Source organism: Protopterus annectens, chromosome 3.part0 (assembly GCF_019279795.1).
Source record: "Protopterus annectens isolate FY-2018-M chromosome 3.part0, PAN1.0, whole genome shotgun sequence".
NCBI classification, from domain to species: domain Eukaryota; kingdom Metazoa; phylum Chordata; order Ceratodontiformes; family Protopteridae; genus Protopterus; species Protopterus annectens.
This window is the reverse complement of record NC_056731.1, coordinates 299612244-299632055: the sequence shown is the minus strand read 5'-3', so window position 1 is coordinate 299632055 and position 19812 is coordinate 299612244. Positions and strand designations below refer to the sequence as shown.

Genomic DNA, 19812 nt, shown 5'->3' with positions numbered 1-19812 from the left:
GGGTTGTCTGTGTACATGAGGCAGTTGTATCATTGCCTCAAAATGCCCAGATTCACCATTGGACTGGAGAATACACCAGAACTTGCCCTTTGGACATGCCTGAATAGGTAGAGTAAGCTGTTTTCTGATTGGCTGGTGGGAACGAATAGAGAGCCTTGTACTTCTGGACAGTATAGGGGGGTCTAGTGCTAGAGTTAATTAGTGCTTGCTGTGAGTTCTAAGCAAGTGATTGACTGTGAAATGAGTGGTTTGAGTGCTAAAGTTGAAGGTTTGTCTAGTTCCAAGGGAAAAATTGAAGAGTAGACTTCGTGGAGCCGAGAATAGTTTATCTTTAGCTAAACGGTACTGCCCCGGTGCACAAAACCGCACAATTGCGGTTTTTATAGCAGGGAAGTGAAAGAGATAGAAATTAGCCCCAAATGGCCAATAAACTACTAACTTCTGGGCTGAAACCAATCCTCCAGGGACAGATAGGCTGCTCAAAGCTCCCCTCTCTCAAAGGTGAACAGAGAAACTTCCTTCTATACAAGTAAGGTATGGGCAACACATAAACTTGTAACACAGCCCTGGATTCAGCAATAACCTGAAAACTGGACTATACTAGTTCAGAAAGGCGTGAAAAGTTATGTATATATATATATATATATATATATATATTTTTTTTTTCAGAAACTACAGCAGATACAATCAAAACAACAAAAAATGCAGAAAAGGCTATCACAATTTTAGCCCAAATTGGCCAGTAAACTACTAACTTCTGGGCTGAAACCACTCCTCCAGGGACAGATAGGCTGCTCAAAGCTCCCCTCTCACAGGTGAACAGAGAAACTTCCTTCTATCAAAGTAAGATATGGGCAATACAGAAACTTGTAACACAGCCCTGGATTCAGCAATAACCTGAAAACTGGACTATACTAGCTCAGAAAGGCAGGTAACAAGTATGTATATATATATATATATATATATATATATATATATATATATATATATATATATATAAAACAAACCTGAAAACTGGACTATACTAGTTCAGAAAGGCGGGAAACAAGTATTTTGTTTTTGTTTTGTTTTTTTTTTCAGAAAATAGAGCAGATACAATCAACACAACACTTTACCCAATTAACCAGTTAAAAACTTCAAAACTGAGCCCTGTTCCAGCAGTCTTCAATCAGACAAGTACAACACTTTACCCAATTAACCAGTTAAAAACTTCAAAACTGAGCCCTGTTCCAGCAGTCTTCAATCAGACAAGTTCTAACTAACAGTCCTACCACTAGGGTACAGAGAAACCTTCTCCAAAAAAGACGGCCTGGATCAGTGCACACGTTATACAAACAAAGTTAGACCTAGCCGGCCTGAATCTAGTCTATGCTACAGCAAATAAGGCATACCGATTTCAGAAAGAAACAGTTCAAGTAAGCATGTGCAATAAGCCTTTAACCAGAAATTCCCAGCTCCGAAGAGCAGAATCTAGCCTCTCCTCCCACAAGAGTGCAGACCACAAACCTTCTCAATGTAAAATAACTGGCCTGAAGCCCAAGTGCTTAACCCAGAACTAATACAATTTTAGAATAACAGACACTGAGCCTTCAATCAGCAGTTCCCAACTTAGAAGGATGTACGCTACCTGTCCTGCCACAACAGTGCAGACCACAAACCTTCTTAATGTAAAACAACTGGTTTGAAGCCCAAGTGCTTAAACCAAGAGCCTTAGAATAACAGTTACAATTTAATCAGGCTACTAGCAAGCAGTAATAAAGGCAGCAGAATAATTCAATTGAGTACTTTTAAAAAAGAGGCAAAAGCAAAATAAGGTAATAAAGTAGGAAGAAACACAAATACAGTAAAGCAGATGAAGTGCAAATTTTTCTTTTTTGGAGAGGGAGGAAACAGAGCAGATTAAGATACTATAGGGGAATGTCCTTCCCAAGTGCTGTCTCTGTACACCGCAGAGAAGATGGGGACAGGTAGGAGTATCTGAAATCAAAATATGATCTCACTGTACTCAGTTGAGTGAGCAAATGAGATGGGTCCAGGAGGAGTGTGCAAAAACAGATTTACAGCAGGGGCGGGCAATTCTAAAGCCACCAAGATTAACACCACAAGAGGAAACAGGGAGGGTGGGTGGGCAACTAACTGCAGAGAGACAGAGACACAATATTTACTGAATCAAATCTTAAATAAGTGCAGAGAAAAGTATACTTAAATCAGCTTGTGTCCAGCTGATATATGCAGACAAGTCCCAGTAGCCAGCAACTCTGATTAAAATGATTACTAGAAATGTAACCAACACAGATTTTAATGCTAGCAGAAACCCCCAGGCTAACTAACACTAACACATGAATTTCAAAGCAGTCTAACAACTTTCAGTGAGCCCAGATGGCTACACTTTTTCACACTTCAGGCAACTTAACTGCAGAGAGACAGAGACACAATATTTACTGAATCAGACGCACAATATTTACTGACTCGTCTTAAATAAGTGCAGAGAAAAGTATACTTAAATCAGCTTGTGTCAAGTTGATATATGCAGACAAGTTATTATCTGAAAAAGTTTTAACAGCTTGCAGTTGTGCTTTCAGTTCCCCATCTGTTGAGCTATACAGTTTTAAATCATTGACAAAGGGAAGATGAGAAGTCTTTACACTTTTGTTGTTTTCTAGGAACCAAGTTATAGCCATGGCCTAAGCTGTTAAGTTGGCAGCTTAATGGGTTAAGGGCAAGACAGAATAGCAGCAGTGACAGAGTCACCCTGGAATATCCCCCACTGAATTTTTATCCCTGGAATAATAATTTTTCCTTTATCATGGCTTAATTGCAAAATGGTCTGCCACTGTTTCATAGTCACTGTAATGTAGTTGATCAGTGTAGGGTGTGTCTTATACATTTTTAAGCACTCTTTTATCCATGAATGTGGGGTAATATCAAATGCTTTTTTGTAGTCAGCCCATGCCATACTTAGATTGTTCCCCTTTTTTACAATTCTCCACTTTGACTTTATTTAACAACAAATGATCCCTTTGTTCCATATGACTTTCTTTTACTGCCCTTTTGTTCTATTGCTATAATTGAGTTTTCTTCTAAATGACTATAAATTCTGTCGGCATCAATTCCAGTGTATAGTTTATATGCCGTCAGAAGGCAAGTTATTGGTCTATAATTTTTAGGGTAGCTTGCAGGTTAACTATTAAGTAGGAGCATTGTTTTTCCTGTTGTTAGCCAGGTTGGTGTCTGTTCGGGTGTGCATATAAATAGTTCTTTCTTATGGCTAAATCTTCGTGCAAAGATGTTAATACTTTTAACCAGAAGTTAGGTACTTCATCTGGGCCTGGGGTTTTCCAGTTAGACACTTTTCTTGACTTTGTTTCAATCTCTCTCTGACTGTTACTTCATCCCATTTTATATCCTGTACTTTTAAACTTCTTATTCTTTCTTTTACTACTTCTATCCATTTAGCATCTTTATGTTCCAAGGATCTTCATAAATACTTCTCCAAAATGTATCTATTTCTTCTTTTTTTGGTGGTCTTTCCCATTCCTTTTACCTTGTTTCCCAGTTCTCTATAAAACTTTTTTGGGTCATCAATAAATTGCTTATTTTGTACTTTTCCTTTATATTTATCTGTGTATCTTATAAGTTAGTTTTTCCACCTGTGCTGAGATTTTTAGTTTATTTGCGATAGTGCATGATAGATCCTGATCTGTTCTAATACTGCTTGTTGCTTTTATCACTTCTATCTTTCTAAGTATTTTTCTTGATCTGTTCCCTCTTCTGTACTCTTCTAACAGTGGCACTTCTTGTCTTAATTGCTTTATAGTTTTCTCTGTTCGATACTTCCATGATGGTATTCGATTTCTCCCCTTCCTTTCCCTCACTACCCTATGTTCTTGTGGTAGAACTGTATCAGTTATTAATTTAGCTGCACAGTAGTTTATCCTGTTTACTTTTGTTATATCGCATGGATCTCTACGGACAGTCCTAATTAGTGTGTTTATTTGTTTTATCAAACTTCTTCTGGCTTTTTTTTGACCTTCTGTGGTCTGTTTCTTTCATTGCTCTTAATATGTCTATCTGTCTCTATTAAATCAAGCAACTCTTTTCTTAGCTCATTTTCTCAAAAATGAGTGCACATTTTTTGTTTTCCATTTCCTGCGGACATTCTATAGAAAGTTTTTTATAGCATCTTCCTGTGGCACATTCTCTTCAGTTTCATCCTGTGCCATCCATTGCTCTGTTATATGGGAACTCACTGGCTTATCACTTCTCAACATTGACTGCGTCAAGAGTTTCCACAGTTTCCTGTTCCTTCTCTTGCTGTCCAGCTTCAAGTGAACATTTATAGTGGTTTCCTGTGGAAGGCTTCAAAATATCTTCATATGGCACCTGACCAGTTACTTCCCATTCCACTGATTTTCCTCTTAATTTGGATGTCAATTGTTCTATCCTGTTGTGGTGCTTTCTGAATTAGATTTTCTACACTGAATCCTTCACTTCACAGGTACTCAATGACCTCAGTTTCTATTTCTTTAACTTCTCCATTAGTAATCTCCTTTTTAGTTTTCCTCTTTGTTTTCTTATTTTTGTATTGTAAAGTTGTCCATGTCTAGATTCTTGTTCTCTTTTGCCTGCATTTCTCTTCAAATATCTTTGGTGTTGCTCTTTTTGTATTGATTAGTTTTGCTTTCTCCTTTGCATAGATATGGCACCTTATTAAATCTCTCTTTCTTTCCCATGTCCATATTTCTTCTTCAGATGTCTCCTGATCTACCTGTTTCTCCTAACTTTGGGGACGCTTTCCATCATGCCATGATGTAACTTGTATTAGACCTTCTACACCAAATCCTTAACTTTGCAGGCACTCCATAACTTCAACTTCTATTTTTTTCTTCTACTTTACTAATCTTCTTCTTTAATACATTGCCTCTTTGTGATATTATTTTTTATTGTGAAATTTTCCATATCTGGATGCCTTTGCCTCTATTTCTCTTTGAATATCTTTGAGTCTGCCTTCTTTATATGGATTAATTTGGCTTTTGCCCTTGCATAAATATTACACCATATCAAATCTCTTTCTTTCCCATGTCCATATTTCTTTTTCATACTTTTCAAAAATCTCTAGGTTGTTATGTTTATATTTTCCCACTTCCTCTGATGCTTTTTTTTCCCAAACGGATCAAAGTTTCTTGGTCTATATACTGTTTTTCACAGATCTGTTGTATTAATGAACACAAATAGGTTTTTTTTGTATTTTTCTTTCCTCTAATTTCTCTGTTAATCATTTGTATATCTTGTCTCTGGAAATTCTGGGCTTTTTGCATAATAGTAACAACACATAATTTCTTTCTTAACCTCAATAGTCCACTGTTGTCTTTATGGCTCTTGTTTGGCCTGTCAGTTTTTGTGATTTTTGTGGACTGCTACATCCTTCTACAACAGGGGGGCATCCTCTCCTACAATGAGGCCATGCCAGGCCCAAGGGATGTTTCCTTATTTTGAGGATTCTGCACTGTCGTTTTTTCCAGTCCTGGCATCAGTGCGCCTACCAGGATTGGGCACTTTTTTATCTTGGGTTTTGTACACCCAGGTATCTTTTTTTTAATTTTTGACCTACTTCTGTCCATGATATATGCTATATAAATATATATATCGGTGTCATCTTGTTGAGATTTTGTGAAAAACAGGGCCCACCTTGTGAAGGTACTCACCAAGACTTTAGAATTAATTCAATTTCAGCAATACTACTCTCCTTTGCTTACTGACTTACCATCTCTCTTCTTAATTTCTCCAGAACTTTTTGGGCTTCTAATACCATGACGGGAATGAACCCCATTCCTAAGTCAAAGTATGATTAAAGTTCATGAAATTAGTATTGTTTCAATCTTTGATGTCAGCCAAAAGTGCTCTTCGCAACACCTGCAGTGTGCCCAGTAACGACTCCTTCTGCAGTTCGTATGGGGTTACATTTATTTATTTACATTTGTTAACCGGGTAGTGTCTGATTGGGCCAGTAGCCCGTTTTCAGTGGTGACCTGGGGAGAAAAGCTCCAGACAATTTAACAATTACAGCAAATACAAGCAAAAAATTACTAAGAATGCAGTAGTTAATAAAGCACAATACAACAGTACAGTAGTTAAGTCACAGAACAGTAGTACAATAATCAACGATGTTATACAAAAACAGATATTTCTAGGAGCATAATATCACAAATTTAGTTGTACACACACATTTATCTGAATATTCTAATCAGAACTTTACTAGCAAAAGGTAAAGACAGCTGTAGTAGTTTGAGGATAAGGAGAGTACAGAGTTGAGAAGACAATAGGTGTTATCCTGGTGGAATGCAGGGGCAGAGCCAATTGCTGGTGAGACATTGTTTTAGGCTTTTTTTGAAAGAAGAGATGTTCGTTTTTTTTGGATGTGCTGAGGTAGAGCATTCCAGACTTTCGCAATTGTGTTGGCATAGAGGGGAGTCACCATGATAGTTGTGCGACTGGGTAATTTTTAGCAATAATTTGTCAGAAGATCTAAGGGGTCTGCTGTTAATATAGGGTTGGATCAGGTTAGAGAGGGCAGGGCAGTTATTGGGGTTGTATAAGACTTTGTGGGCAAGGGTAAGTTGGTTTAGAGTTAACAGGCTGGGAAATTCCAGACAGTTGAGGTGCTGGAGAGAGGAGCAGTGGATGTTTTGTGGGGGTGGTTGGCTGCAAACCTAGCTATTTTGTTGTAGCAGGATTCTAGGTTATTAAGTTCAGTCTTGTGTAGGTTGGTGAAAAGGTGTGAACAATAGAGGAGAGTGGATAGTAAGTAGGTTCTAGCAGTCGCTAGTCTGGCTTGGTGAGTGAGGTAAGGTTTGGCTCTGTTGAGGGTACCTAGTTTGGCATGGACTTTTTTGATTTTTAAGGAGATGTGTGCATCAAATTGTAGTCTTATCTATTGTAACTCCTAGGAGTTTGGTCTGATTAGATGGGTCAATTTTTGTTCCATTGAAGGAGTAGATAGAGAGGGTAGAGGGCTGAGCTTGGACGAATTGTTAGTGATAAGTATTAACTTAGTCTTATTTGGGATTAGGATGAGCTGATGCTTGGAGAGGTATGTTTCTATGTCCAGGAAGAATTTCTGCATTTTTTGTTGAAGTTCTTGGGTGGTAGGTGCTGAGCAGATAAGTGAGGAGTCATCTGTGTATTGGATGATAGTTACATGTTTGGTGGCAGAGTTTAGGTTATTGGTGAACAGGATAGGAGATACCAAAGTATGGATCCTTGGGGGTACACCAGTATACACAGGACGTAGAGGAGAGAGATTGTTTTCCCATTTAGTAGCCTGTCGATGGCTTGACAGGTAGATGTAGAACCAGTTAGGGATGATGAGTTGAGATTGTAGTTTGCAAGTTTGTTGAGTAGCAATTAGTGAGATACAGTGTCAAAGGCTTTTGACATATCTAGAAAAACTGTAGAGACCAATTGGCCTTCATTTTTGAGGTTTTGAATAGTGAAAAAATAAGAAAAGCAATGGACAAGTACACTCCAAGCAATATCCAAAGTAATGATACTGTAGTTAGTGCTTTCATGCAGGTCAGTGCCTGCACTTCTTCAGACAAAAAAACACATTGACAAAGTCAGTTAAATACCTTCTCCCAACAAATAACCACACCTACCAGGAATCACATGAGCAATTAAACAATCAAATACATTAACCCATGAGTAAACATGAAAAATGTTCTGTTTAAAAAAATCCATTTAAAAACTGGTATGAGTGGTGATTCATACAACGGAGGAGCTCTCAGCCCCTCATGACTAGGAGGTTCTCTTTTAGGCCTCCGGCTTAAATCCATCTACTAGGTGATTCCTCTAGCAGATAATGGCAGTAAGTAGGTCGTAGCAGGAAACATATATGTGCAAAGCAGTTTCAAAAAACCCAAGAAGATTCTCACACCAACCAAAGATAGACCACACTGGGCAAAGACTCTTGGGACTTGTTATTGTGGAGTGGCAAAGAAATTGCTAACCGATGATTCAACCTTTCTCCTTAAGAAGTAGTCCTGAGCAATGGATAGGTTAGGGAAGCATGTGTATTCTTAAAGGGCTCTGAACTACACTACTAATATGAACTGTTTTCAAAGAGATTTGGTGCAGCAGTTCCTGGTAACTCTGGGATCACCACTAACATCAAACTCTAGGAAGTAGTTTGAGACTGCCCCAAGCACGATGTCCAACATTTTCATTTTGAACCTGTTCATGTGCCTTATGCTTAGTGTAGCAGATGGAGAGGTGAGGGCTGAAGTGTGAGCAGAACTGCAAGAAGCTGTCTACCACTGGAGTGAAGTTTGAGACCCAGCAAAAATCTCGCCGGTGCAGAAAGACCAGGCATCAGCAAGTTGATGTTTCTTCTGTCGAGGGCAGTTGTAGGAGAAATGACCTTTTTAATGGAAGCAGGCCCAGAAACAGAGGGAGTTTGCATAACCTGGGATACACAGGACCTTTTTCTGACAGGCAATTCTAGTGTCTCTGAAGGGACATTTATTTCTTTACCCAGCCGTTTGGAAGGCCATCATGCAGGGCAGATGGGTCAAAAAGAGTATATTCAGAGGCTATTCTAGACCCTCTTTTTTTCTAACACCACTCAAATTCAAAATGGCCATTACCCAATCAGGCAAAAGTGGCAGAGAAAGAAATCAACTTGTTGCTCTACAAAAGAGCCATCCAGGAGATCCCACCAGACTAGAGATGGTTGCGCTTTTCTTCAAGATTGTTTTTGGTTATGAAGGGAAAAAAACATGGTTTCTGAGCTTTAGATGATTTCTTCTTCTTCTTCTCCTCCTCCTCTCCATTGCTAGGTTTTTCATAAAGACATAGTGTCACTTCATGCTAACCAATCCTTTCTAACAAAAGTGGCTTCTGAAATTATCATGATGCAATCCATTCTTTTACCAGTGTTTTTTCCAAGTCATTCTAACAATGGAGAGTATGTTCTTTATACATTGGATGTGCATAGGAAATTACAACTCTATATTCATAGAGCCAAAACTTTCAGGAAGGACTCACAGCTGTTTGTTTCCTTTGCAACAAATAAGTTAGGTAGAAAGGTTTCCAAAGTTACACTTTTCAGATGGCTTTTGATCTGCATTGCTTACATCTGTGTCTTGCACAAAGGCCTCTGCTGGGTACACCCAAGGCTCATTCCAATAGGGCAGTCTCAACTTCTACCTCCTCCTTCAGGTATTCATCAGTAGATGAAGTCTGCACAGCTGCTGCTTGGTCCTCCAAGCACGGTCATTAAACACTACAAACTGGATTCCATTTCTAGGGTTAGTGCATCATTTGGTCCTTCTGTACTTATGGGTCTCCTGTTGTGATGCCACCTTGGAGTTCAAGTAGTTAGGGATTCTGTCCTACAAGTTGGATCAGATGGACTGAATTAATAGAATATGAAAGTTATGTACTGCCAGATATACAAGCTAGTTTTAGAAGAGAGACATAGCAGAGATCAATTTGCCAGCATCCACTGGTTAATAGAGAAAGCAAGGAAGCTCCAGAAAAATATTTACTTCTGCTTTACTCACTACTGTAGGACCATTAACTGCATGAGCAATATCAAACTTTGGCAATTTCTTAGAGAAATGAGGATACTAGATCGCCTTATTTTCTTCTTGAGAAATTGAGAAATCAGTATGCAGAGCATGAAACAATATGTTACAACCAAATATGAAATAACTGAGTTGTTGAGGATTGGGAAGGAATTGCGGTAAGATTGTATGTTGTCACCCAACTGATTTAAGTTATCCTGTGAACATAATGCTGGGTTTGAAGAATCAAATGGTAGAATCAAAATTTCTGGGACAAATTTTAACAACATCAGATAAATGGAATTTACCATCTGATCACTGAAATTGAGGAAGAGGTTAATAGCCTGTTGATAATGTTGAAAATAGTAAGTGAAAATGTGGACTTGCTGCACAACATTAAACCCTAAAAATATGTCATCAAACCTTGTCAATTCTTTGCAGGTAGATGGGGAAGAAGTGGAGTCAGTTACAGATTTTATTTTCAACGAAACTGCTCAACAGCAACAAGGGAAAGGCCATAGAATTCTAAGAGATATTCACACCAGAGAAATATGATTACAAAAATTTCTGATGTGAATCAGTCCATTTTATAGAAAAAGAAAACTTTAATTATGTACTTAATATACATGAGCTTAATCAGAAACAGTATTTAAAGAATATTTATGTTTTATCTTTTACTTAAAGTATATTTCTGCCCTAATTAGTTGCATTTTGTATTAGGATAAGAGTAAGTGATGCACAGAAATTTGATTTCTCTTACTATGGTTGTGTTATCCTTCCTCTGTAAAATTTAAGAAAAGGGCAAAATTATGTGGATTTAGCAAAGTTTAATCTGTATCATAAAATGCCCTGAACTGTGGGGAAAAAAGTTTTGATCCACTACAAAATGTCAGGTCCCAAGGTTTGAAACACAGAGTACACAGAAGATAAGACCCTTTGTATCACCCTTGTGTTTCACATTGCCTTCACATTTTACTTACTCCTCAGACTCAAAGCTGCTCCACAGTTTGCACATGGTAGCCATATGGACCGCGATCTTCCACTTCAAGTAAATCCAAAACACTGGAGCAACAGAGGAAGACACCAACCAGGAATTAGCGTAAAAAAACTTTACTCAATGCTTTCGTCTAAAAGACTTCTTCAGAAATACAAATACACAAACTTTTAAAACACTTGTATACAAAAATCATGTCCCAACCACAATCATAATTGAATAATTACTCAATCAATTAAGGCAATAAAACAATCATATAATACTTCTCAATTATAAACATATTATAATGTGAAGTATCAACTATAATATCAAAATGTCAGAAGTAAAATAAAAAGTCAACAGTTATATAAAAAAATATTGTATACATGCTTCCTTTCTACATTGTGTTAAAAATAATGTTTATAAATTCATTTAAGCCTGTCGGATTATCAGCCCCCAGTCTGAACTGCCATAATGATTCTTTCCTTTTTACTCTATTTCTTAAGTTACCATCCCTTAAGTCAAAATCAATGTGTTCTAAATCACTGAAGGTGAATTTTTTGTATGAACTACATTCTACAGAATGCTTAAGTAAGGCATTCTTGTCATCCTTGGTCTTAATAGCATAATAATGCTCTTTAATACGTTTACTTAAGTTCCTAGTAGTCATATCTACGTAAAATGCAGTGCAACCTGAACATAAGGCAATATATACCAAATTGATGGAGTTACAGTTAAACCTCCCTGTTACACTGATAGTACGATCTAAATGAGGTAAATTGATGAAAGGTCCTTCATAAATATATCTGCAAACATTACAACAAAAACATTTAAACATACCCCTAGGCTTATCAGTCTCAGGCATAGATACCAAAGTCTCATTTTTCTCTAACAAACTCTTAATAGTGTTAGATTTCGTATAAACAAAAATAGGGTTGTTAACCTAGGATAGTATGTAGTTCACTATTACCGCAAATAATCTTCCAGTTATTAGTCACGACTGACTTAATTTTATTACTGTCTACCATCATATTAATAATACATTTTGGTGCTGTTAAAATGAAGTGGAAACGGACTGGCCAATAGTGTTATTAACACAAAGCCCCTTTTTTGTAATGGGGGGAAACTCCAACTCTCTTCTGTCTTTGATGTTAGTACTGACTTCTTGAAGTAAAGACAATGGATACCCTCTACACGAAAATAACTCACTGATAAAGTTAACCTCTTCAAGAAATAAATTGTCATCAGTGGTCATACGAGATGCTCTTATATATTGACCCTTAGGAACATTTATTTTCATGTACAAGGGATGATTACTACTGAAGTGTAGATAATTATTGACATAAGTAACTTTTCTAAAAATTCTACTAGAAAAGTACTTATGTATGGAATTCCTTTCCAAACCACATCCACTTTATTACTGTAACCACTTAAGGTAAATTTCAAAAAATCACAACTTACATTTAGTTGTGCCAAAAAAGCAGAATATTTGTCAGAGGGACCTTTAATAATGAAAAACAAATCATCAATGTACCTACAATAGAATAAAATGTCAGAAACGAGACCAATAGTGGGTAGAATTTCTTTTTCCCACCATGCCATCACCAAACCAGTAAAAGCTGGGGCTACTGTAGCCCTCATTGCTACTCCACAAAGCTGTTTATAACTCTTCTTATTGAAAAAAAAAAAAATATTGTCCAATAAAAGTTCCAACAGGGAACAACATGTTCTTAGTGTAGGTTCAGACCAAGTAGTCTATTTAGTAAGAAAGTGAGACACAAACTCTATCCCTTTTGCTTGCGGAATACAAGTGTATAAAGAAACTACATCAGCAGTCAGTATAAAAAACTCTGTTTCTTCAGTACTTGGGTCCAAATAATGTTGACTAAATAACCTAATCTGTTCCAGAAAAGACCAAGAATCCTTAATAAAGGAAGGCAGCTTTTGAACCACAGGGTTAAGTAACATGTCTAAGTATAGCGATAATCCTTCTGCAATACTACCAGATGAAGAAACAATGGGCCTAAATTGTGGATTTGAAGTGTTTTTATAAATTTTGAGTATACCAAATAGTATAACCAGTCTAGGATGATCAATAACAAGAAAATCATAGATTTCGGTACAGATCTCACCATTCATCAAAAGATCATATAGAACATATTTTACAAACCTATAACTTCTGTCTATGATGTCACTATTCTCTTCCATATATTCATTACCATTGTTTAAAAGATTTTCCATCGCTACAGTATAATCAGCTGTAGACATGATTACCAGCCCGCCCACTTTATCAGCCTTCATGAACCTGACACTGTCTATGTGTTGAAGCTCATAAAGAGCTTTCTTTTCTTCACAACTTAAATTAAAATAAAAATTGTCATGTTTATTACCTAATGATGTTCTAATAACTTTACTACAAAAGGCTTCATGTTAGAGAAAAATGAGACTTTGGTATCTATGCCTGAGACCGATAAGCCTAGGAGTCTTTTTAAATGTTTTTGTTGTAATGTTTGCAGATATATTTATGAAGGACCTTTCATCAATTTACCTCACTTAGATCATTTGGTTCCAGTTCAAGTACCCTTTAGGAAATATTGTTTCGGAGAGCAAAGTTCAGGGAAATGTGATTGGGGAGGTGATCACCACATATAAGAAAGCCTAACAAATACTGTTAATAACCAAAGTATCAAAATCATAATTGGATGAAAAAATAAGCAATATATTCTTCGCATTAAATTCTGTATTTTAGATTATTTATGTAGAGTCCTCAAAATGAATTGTCTGTCAAATAAAAGTAGCAAAGGAATGGCCAAAATAAGCAATGCAAAGTAAAAGGAAATTATTTTGTCTCAACTCCATAGAGGTCTTAAAAGGTGACATCTTGATGTCATTAATTACAGTATCAGCATATGTTCTTCTGTTATATATTTTTAATAATAAGTATGCAAAAAAGTGTATTGCAAGGAATAATGAAGAACCCACTTTGGTATAGTAAAATGTTGTATAAGATTTAGTAAAGCCTGCACAGATTCTTTTATTTATACAGTAGCAAGCCCAGAACCTTTAATTCATAATTTTAATAGAAAAGCAAAGAAAAGATTATGTAAGTAAATGCCTTTTAAGGAGGTATGTGACTGATAATCACCTGTTGCCGAGTTCTGAAAAATTGGAACTTCGCAATCAAACCAAAGAGCATTATCTCAAATGTGAAAAAACTCAGCATCCTTTCAGTTAAAAGCATATTAAGTTCAGTCAACTTTTACCTCCAACACCTCTAGGAACTAAGTATTCTAACGCAGATGTCACAGAACTACAAAAATAGAGGGAATGATTGTTTTCCTAGTAAAGCCAATTATTGCCTATATTTTGAATTTGTGCATTTAGTTTGGTGTAAAGCCATTGTTTTGGAGAGGGCAGCAGATGAGCATTGCTCCTCTACAGAAAGTGCCGAAACATATCTTTCATGAAAATATGATCCAGTTTTCTATCAGCTTCCTTTAAATGCAGCACGGTGATTATGCTACATGCATGTACTTACTTCATTACTTAATACATTAATCAGTAGCTTATTTTTCCCCTGCAATTTTTGCTAACAAGTACATTTTTCTTTTATTCTACTTGTGTATGCTTCATCACTGTTGCTTTCATCTAAGTTCTATTGCTCAGATAAATAACTACTATTGTCTCATTGTCAGAATGCCGGATGAGTTTTGGTGGTTTAAAAAAAGTAAGCAGTGTGGAGCTATGCAACTACATTTTTTAAAAAAGTAAACCGATCAAGTTTCAGTGTAGAATTTTCTGTTACTAATTAAACTGTGTATGTTATGTTTCAGTGTTACTGAGTAGATTATTCAAAACTCAAATATACCTTGCTGGTTTATTAGTCATTTGCCTCTTTAAGGGGGTATTTTATAACTAAGCCTTAATTTTTGAACAGTTTGATCACTGAATAGCTGGACAGCACAGACAGTATACGTCTCCTCCACACTCAGTCACACCACATAACATGTATTTCCTCTTTACAGCTGTAATATACATGATGGAAAATATGTTATGCTGTGCCAGGGAGGCCATCTGCACTCTTGTGTTTACTGATATATGAGATTAGTTGTTTTGGTGTCATACCTTAGCTGGTGGATTACCAGTTACGTGCACAGACACATCTGTGTTAGGATATGTGGTGGCTGGTTTATGCACTAGCAGAAATAGTTGCAGAATTAGTTGACAAAGTGTTGTATGTTTAAGATATGCCTGCTGTTTAAGGTGTTGCATTCATATCTGTATTGCATATATTTGAATTTGTATGATGGTTATTGCATGCTTAGAATACAGTCTTGATGTATTGCACAGAATATCAGTTCTGCTGTTCCAGCTCATCCTCTTTTACCCTTTACACTCCTGCTGCACACGTTTCAGTATGGTATTTGTTTGGATGAAATTGTAAATGAAGTTTAAACCTCCACAATTAACCCATTAAGGCCACTGGACTGATTAAGGTCACTCCATGAATGAAATTCTGTTATCCATCCTGTACCACAGTGAGTGGTTAGGACTTGAACAGACTTCCTGTGCCAGGTCTAAAAACAGTCTAAATACATCAGGTCCACAAGAGGCTAGGACCCATCAGCCATCTTTTCCCTTTGGAAAAGGTGTAGCTTAACTCTGGTAATATTGGCCAGTCTTGAGTGGTGCTCAAAGATCATTGTATTTCTAAATAGTATATATTTACAACATATTGTTTTTGTAATACTGTGCATTCTGGGAGCCATAAGCAATTATGGTGAATTACTTAGATCACACTTTCTAATGCTGTGGTGGTGCAGCGGTAGCGTTGTCACCTCACAGCAAGAGGTTCTCCCGTTCGATTCTCGGCTGGAGCGCCTTCTGTGTGGAGTTTGCATGTCCTCCCCGCTGTCGAGTGGCGTTCGAAAGACATGTTTGAATGGGTGTGCCTTCGTTGAAGGTTGGGCATCAGGCTGGCACCTTGGCACCGTAAAAATCTACTGCCAATCATTAGCCGACTGGAGTTCCGCTGTGGTGACCCCTTACCGGGAAAAGCCGAAAGAAGATGACGTAGATCACACTTTCTAACATGATAGTTAGGAGGAGCTTAAAGTATACCGTATGATGTAACCACTGTGAGCTGAGACTGAGAATGGCGGGGCTTCTCTGCTTTATGTGGGCTATAATAATGTGTTGATTTCCACCTAGTGGCAAAGGTTCTCATTGCAAGCAACAACAATTCCCTTGGTAAGGAGTCTGGCCTGTGACTGCCAGATGAAACCGGAAGTAAATTTTGGTTAAGACCACCCATAAGATATGGGAGAATTCCATTCTCTACTCTTTAATGTTAAGTATGTCATACATTTGTACTTTCTGGTAGGAAAAAGAACACAGGATGGGGATGGCCATTTTTTCCTCTTTATATACACTGAGACTGGGTTTGGAAGTTTTAGAAAGGTTAAATATATTCCACTGGTGTGTGTAGTCAGGTAAAAGTGTAAAATAAAAGTTGTTGATTTGTTTTCAGTTAATAATTTGCGTATTTGTATTTACAGGTATTCAGTATGGAGTCAGCTGTGCTTCATTACAGTCTACTGTTAGTAGTACTCTTTACTTATCTAAGTATGGTGGAAGGCAAAAAAGACCTTTTGCTTTACTGTGGAGGTATGTAAATGATATTTCTTGAAGACAATCTTGTTATTTTGAATTTCACTCATTAAAATGCATCGTTTCATTGTAATGCTTAGATAATTTACAAGTGCATGGTGTTTGGAATTTTGGAGTAGGGTGTTTACTTAGCAAAGTTGGGCAATACGTTATTCAAGCATGACAAAATCAGTGTGCTTATTGGTAATTCAACCAAATATAATTCCACTTTATCGCCATTTTTGCACCATAGTTGTTTGTGATTTTTGCTTTTTATTTTTCATAGAGCACAGCATTGTGGATTTTTTGCGCTATATAACCAGAGTAGACCCCCTTTTCAATATGGAGAAGAGCAGTGTTTAAGGGCTGTGTATTCCTTTTTCTGATGTTAATTAACATTAAATGGCCTCCAGAAAAATAAGTTATTTATGTGCCTATGAAAATTTTAGGCTGCTAAAATGAGAGGTAAACAAGAATTAAACAATAAAGGCTTTCAGAGCAAGTATAGTAAAGGCATATTTGAAACCCCTTTTCTTAGAATTCCCCCTTACCTGGAGTCAAGAGGCTACTCAGCCAGGACAACTTTATATTTCGGAAACTTCCACATTTATGGAATAACCCCCCCCCCCCCCAAATTCATGTTATCATGCCTACAAAATAGAAAAGGATGACTACATAGGCTTCCTTAAGTTTCAGCATGAGATTCAGGTCATGAAGCTGTTTGATGACCAGTAGGCCTTGAGCTTGTTCACAAACCAAACTTAAGAACCCGTGTATTTTCTCTGATCCTTATCAGTAGTCAAGTACAGCATGATAGAGTAAATAACAGTTTAAGCAAAATTAACTATGAAATAAGGCAAGCAAGTACTGCACAGACTCAGGTTTCATTTGCTTGCTGAATAAATGTCAGATACAGAATTGAAGGAAAGGCACTTGGTTCAGAAAAGCCTATCTGGCATTTCTTTTGGTGCCAAATTTACTGTAACTTGTAAACGGATGAAAAATGACAGAATTCTTTCTCTGGAGTTATATGGTTGAATTTCTTTTTTTCAGACTGTTTCATTAACCATCTCGAATGCAGATAATGACCCCTAATGCAGTCAGACATAGTAAAATTTAGGGTGGTAGACAATTCAATCAAGGGAATATCTGGTTTAAACATCTCAAAAAATGACTAGCTACAAAGCATTAAATATATGCTATTCATTAACAGCCTTGTCCAGCGACAACAGGACTGGTGTAAGGAAACTTTTGTTAGAATAGTATGTCACAGAAGAATGTAGTAAAACATTTTCAATTTAGATGTAAAATGCAGAATTAGATCACAGACAGCAAAAATGTAATAACACTGGAAAGGGTAGCCTCCAATTTTACTCTTTGCCATATAAGCAGATAAAAACAAAACATAAGATATATTTGCCCAGTTGTTTTTTTTCTGACATTTTTAAATTGCAGAACAAGGTTACAGACAGATAATGTTGTGCTGTTCTCTCCAGCAGTAGCATTAGTTTCAGCTATATGCCTGTGTAATTCCCTATACACCAGCAATTATAGATTCTGTGCTCTGTCAAATTAAACTTGACAGACTTACATCAGAACAACCCATACCTTATTTTCCTCTTTTCAGTGCTAGGACATAGCCATCACACATCCTAAAAATATCACTATATCCTAGCTAAGGAAAACAATGAACTACGGTCATCTCCACTTGCACTGATGCTGTGTTATGTATCCAGGCTTACCGATTTTTCCCCAGCCTGGAAATATGTAACTTGTGTACAAAACATTAAATGATTAAACTGCAGACCACTTAAGGCAGCTGATGTAGGAAAAAGTTAAAATATTGTATGAATTTTGAATATCTTGGAGTGCCAAAACGAACATTTAAAGCAATGTAAATACAATACTACAGTCTGTAAATGTATCCACATATTCACCAAGTGCAAGTGTGCCTCTGAGTCATCAACCCCTGTTATACAGTATAGGAATTTATGGAATTTGCTGCTTGCATCATTTTAAGCTATCAACTAGATGAAATGCTTATAGCATTCATTGGACATAATCCTCTATCATATTTTCTTTTGCATTTAATTTCTTGTTTGATACCATCACATGGATTTGAAGCATGTTTGTTTTCCTTTGAATCAACTGGTATTGGAAACATACATCTTGGGAATAGAATATACTTAGATAAACAAAGGTGCATTTATGGCTGCTGTCAAATCTTTTAGTTCACTGTGATGTTTTTCAGGACCCATAACTGAATCTGCATATTTGTAGCTGGAGTCAGCGGAACTGAATCATCTTTCATAAGAGGAGGTACATTCAGAAGATAGAGGACTGAGTTATTTTTCAACTCTAGTATTGAGAAATTAGTAGCTGGAAGGACATTTGAGTTGCTTGTTGGTTACTGAGTTAAATTCGTTATTACTTAGTGTATTACTGGTCTAACTCAAGCTGCTGCAGAGTGACAGTGGTATCACTTATTTTTCTTAGTGTTTTGCTTACTTCATTTAATTTGTTACCTTCTCAGTAATTGCAGCCAATTAGAGTGCTAATGTGTGACCAGTAGTGTGTCTGCTGTAATTAGGCTTCTTCTAGTTACAGACTACACAGATGGCAAGCAAATAGGGGAAACTGAGGCAGTGGAGCACAGCAAATATTTGTTGAATTTTTTTTTTTTTTTTTTTTTTTAGTGTACTTCACTACCTGAAAAACGAACTGCTGCTGTGTACCAGTAGCAGTACATTCATATTATGTTGCCTGAATAATTTTAGAAGAATGGAAGTAGACTGACTTTCATTGCTCATTCAGGCTTGCAATTGTAAGGTTCTGGTCGACATGTATAGTGTGTTGTTGTATTTAAAAAAAGCAGTATTATTCTGTTGTGATGAGTGGTATATGATGAAACTACAAAGTACATACACAGAGTTCTGCAGTACATGTTTAAAGATGAGTGTGGTGTGTGTGTGTGTGTGTGTTTTGTATGTCTGCTTAAATGTGACTATATGCATATCTGCTTTTGTGATTTTATAGCTGCATTCTAGGTACTTGCAAGATGTTCGTGTTTCACTGTTGGTCATTACATTTGGGATTATCTGCTTGCAGTAGCCCCCAGTCAGCCTGATTAACAAAGTCTTGGGTCCTACGTTGGTTGCTTTCTCTTCTTCCGTGACGTTAGGTCATCAGGGGGTATAAAACATGCAGCCGACGTCATTACATCAGTCTTTCTTGCCGTGCGGTGCCCAAAGCAGAAGCAGTTCGCAAGTGCCGGTCGGCCGACTCCTGAAATTTTCGTTTTCGAGTTTCAGAACGGAAGTCTTCAATTAAAAGCTAAGTACCCCATTGGGGAAACTTTTTCTTGCTCTAATCCGATGTCAGTAAAAGTAAATAATTGCATTTGTTATGGAAAGTAAATACCTCATAAAGATTTTCATTCGTACTGTATTCTTTGCCTAGGCCCTGACCACGACGTACCTCGCTGTCGGTTTTGTGCCTTATTTAAACCACAAACTATCCATCGTCGGTATATGTGCGCTTCTAAATTTTTTGGTGCTCGGTTCAATTATCCCAATATGTCTTCAGAAAGCCATCCGACTTCCGACATTCTGAAAAAATGCAAAGCTA

General features: G+C 37.0%; 1 protein-coding gene across 2 annotated transcripts in view; it reads left to right on the top strand.

The window, feature by feature from the left end:
• The window catches only part of CNPY1 (canopy FGF signaling regulator 1), a 666926-nt gene that overhangs the window by 112779 nt on the left and 534335 nt on the right, over positions 1-19812 (top strand). For both annotated transcript variants that reach the window (XM_044064782.1, XM_044064783.1), the window contains exon 2: positions 16095-16203. In XM_044064782.1, the coding sequence (XP_043920717.1) occupies positions 16104-16203 (100 nt within the window). In that variant the 5' untranslated portion in view covers positions 16095-16103. The remainder of the gene's footprint in view (positions 1-16094; positions 16204-19812) is intronic.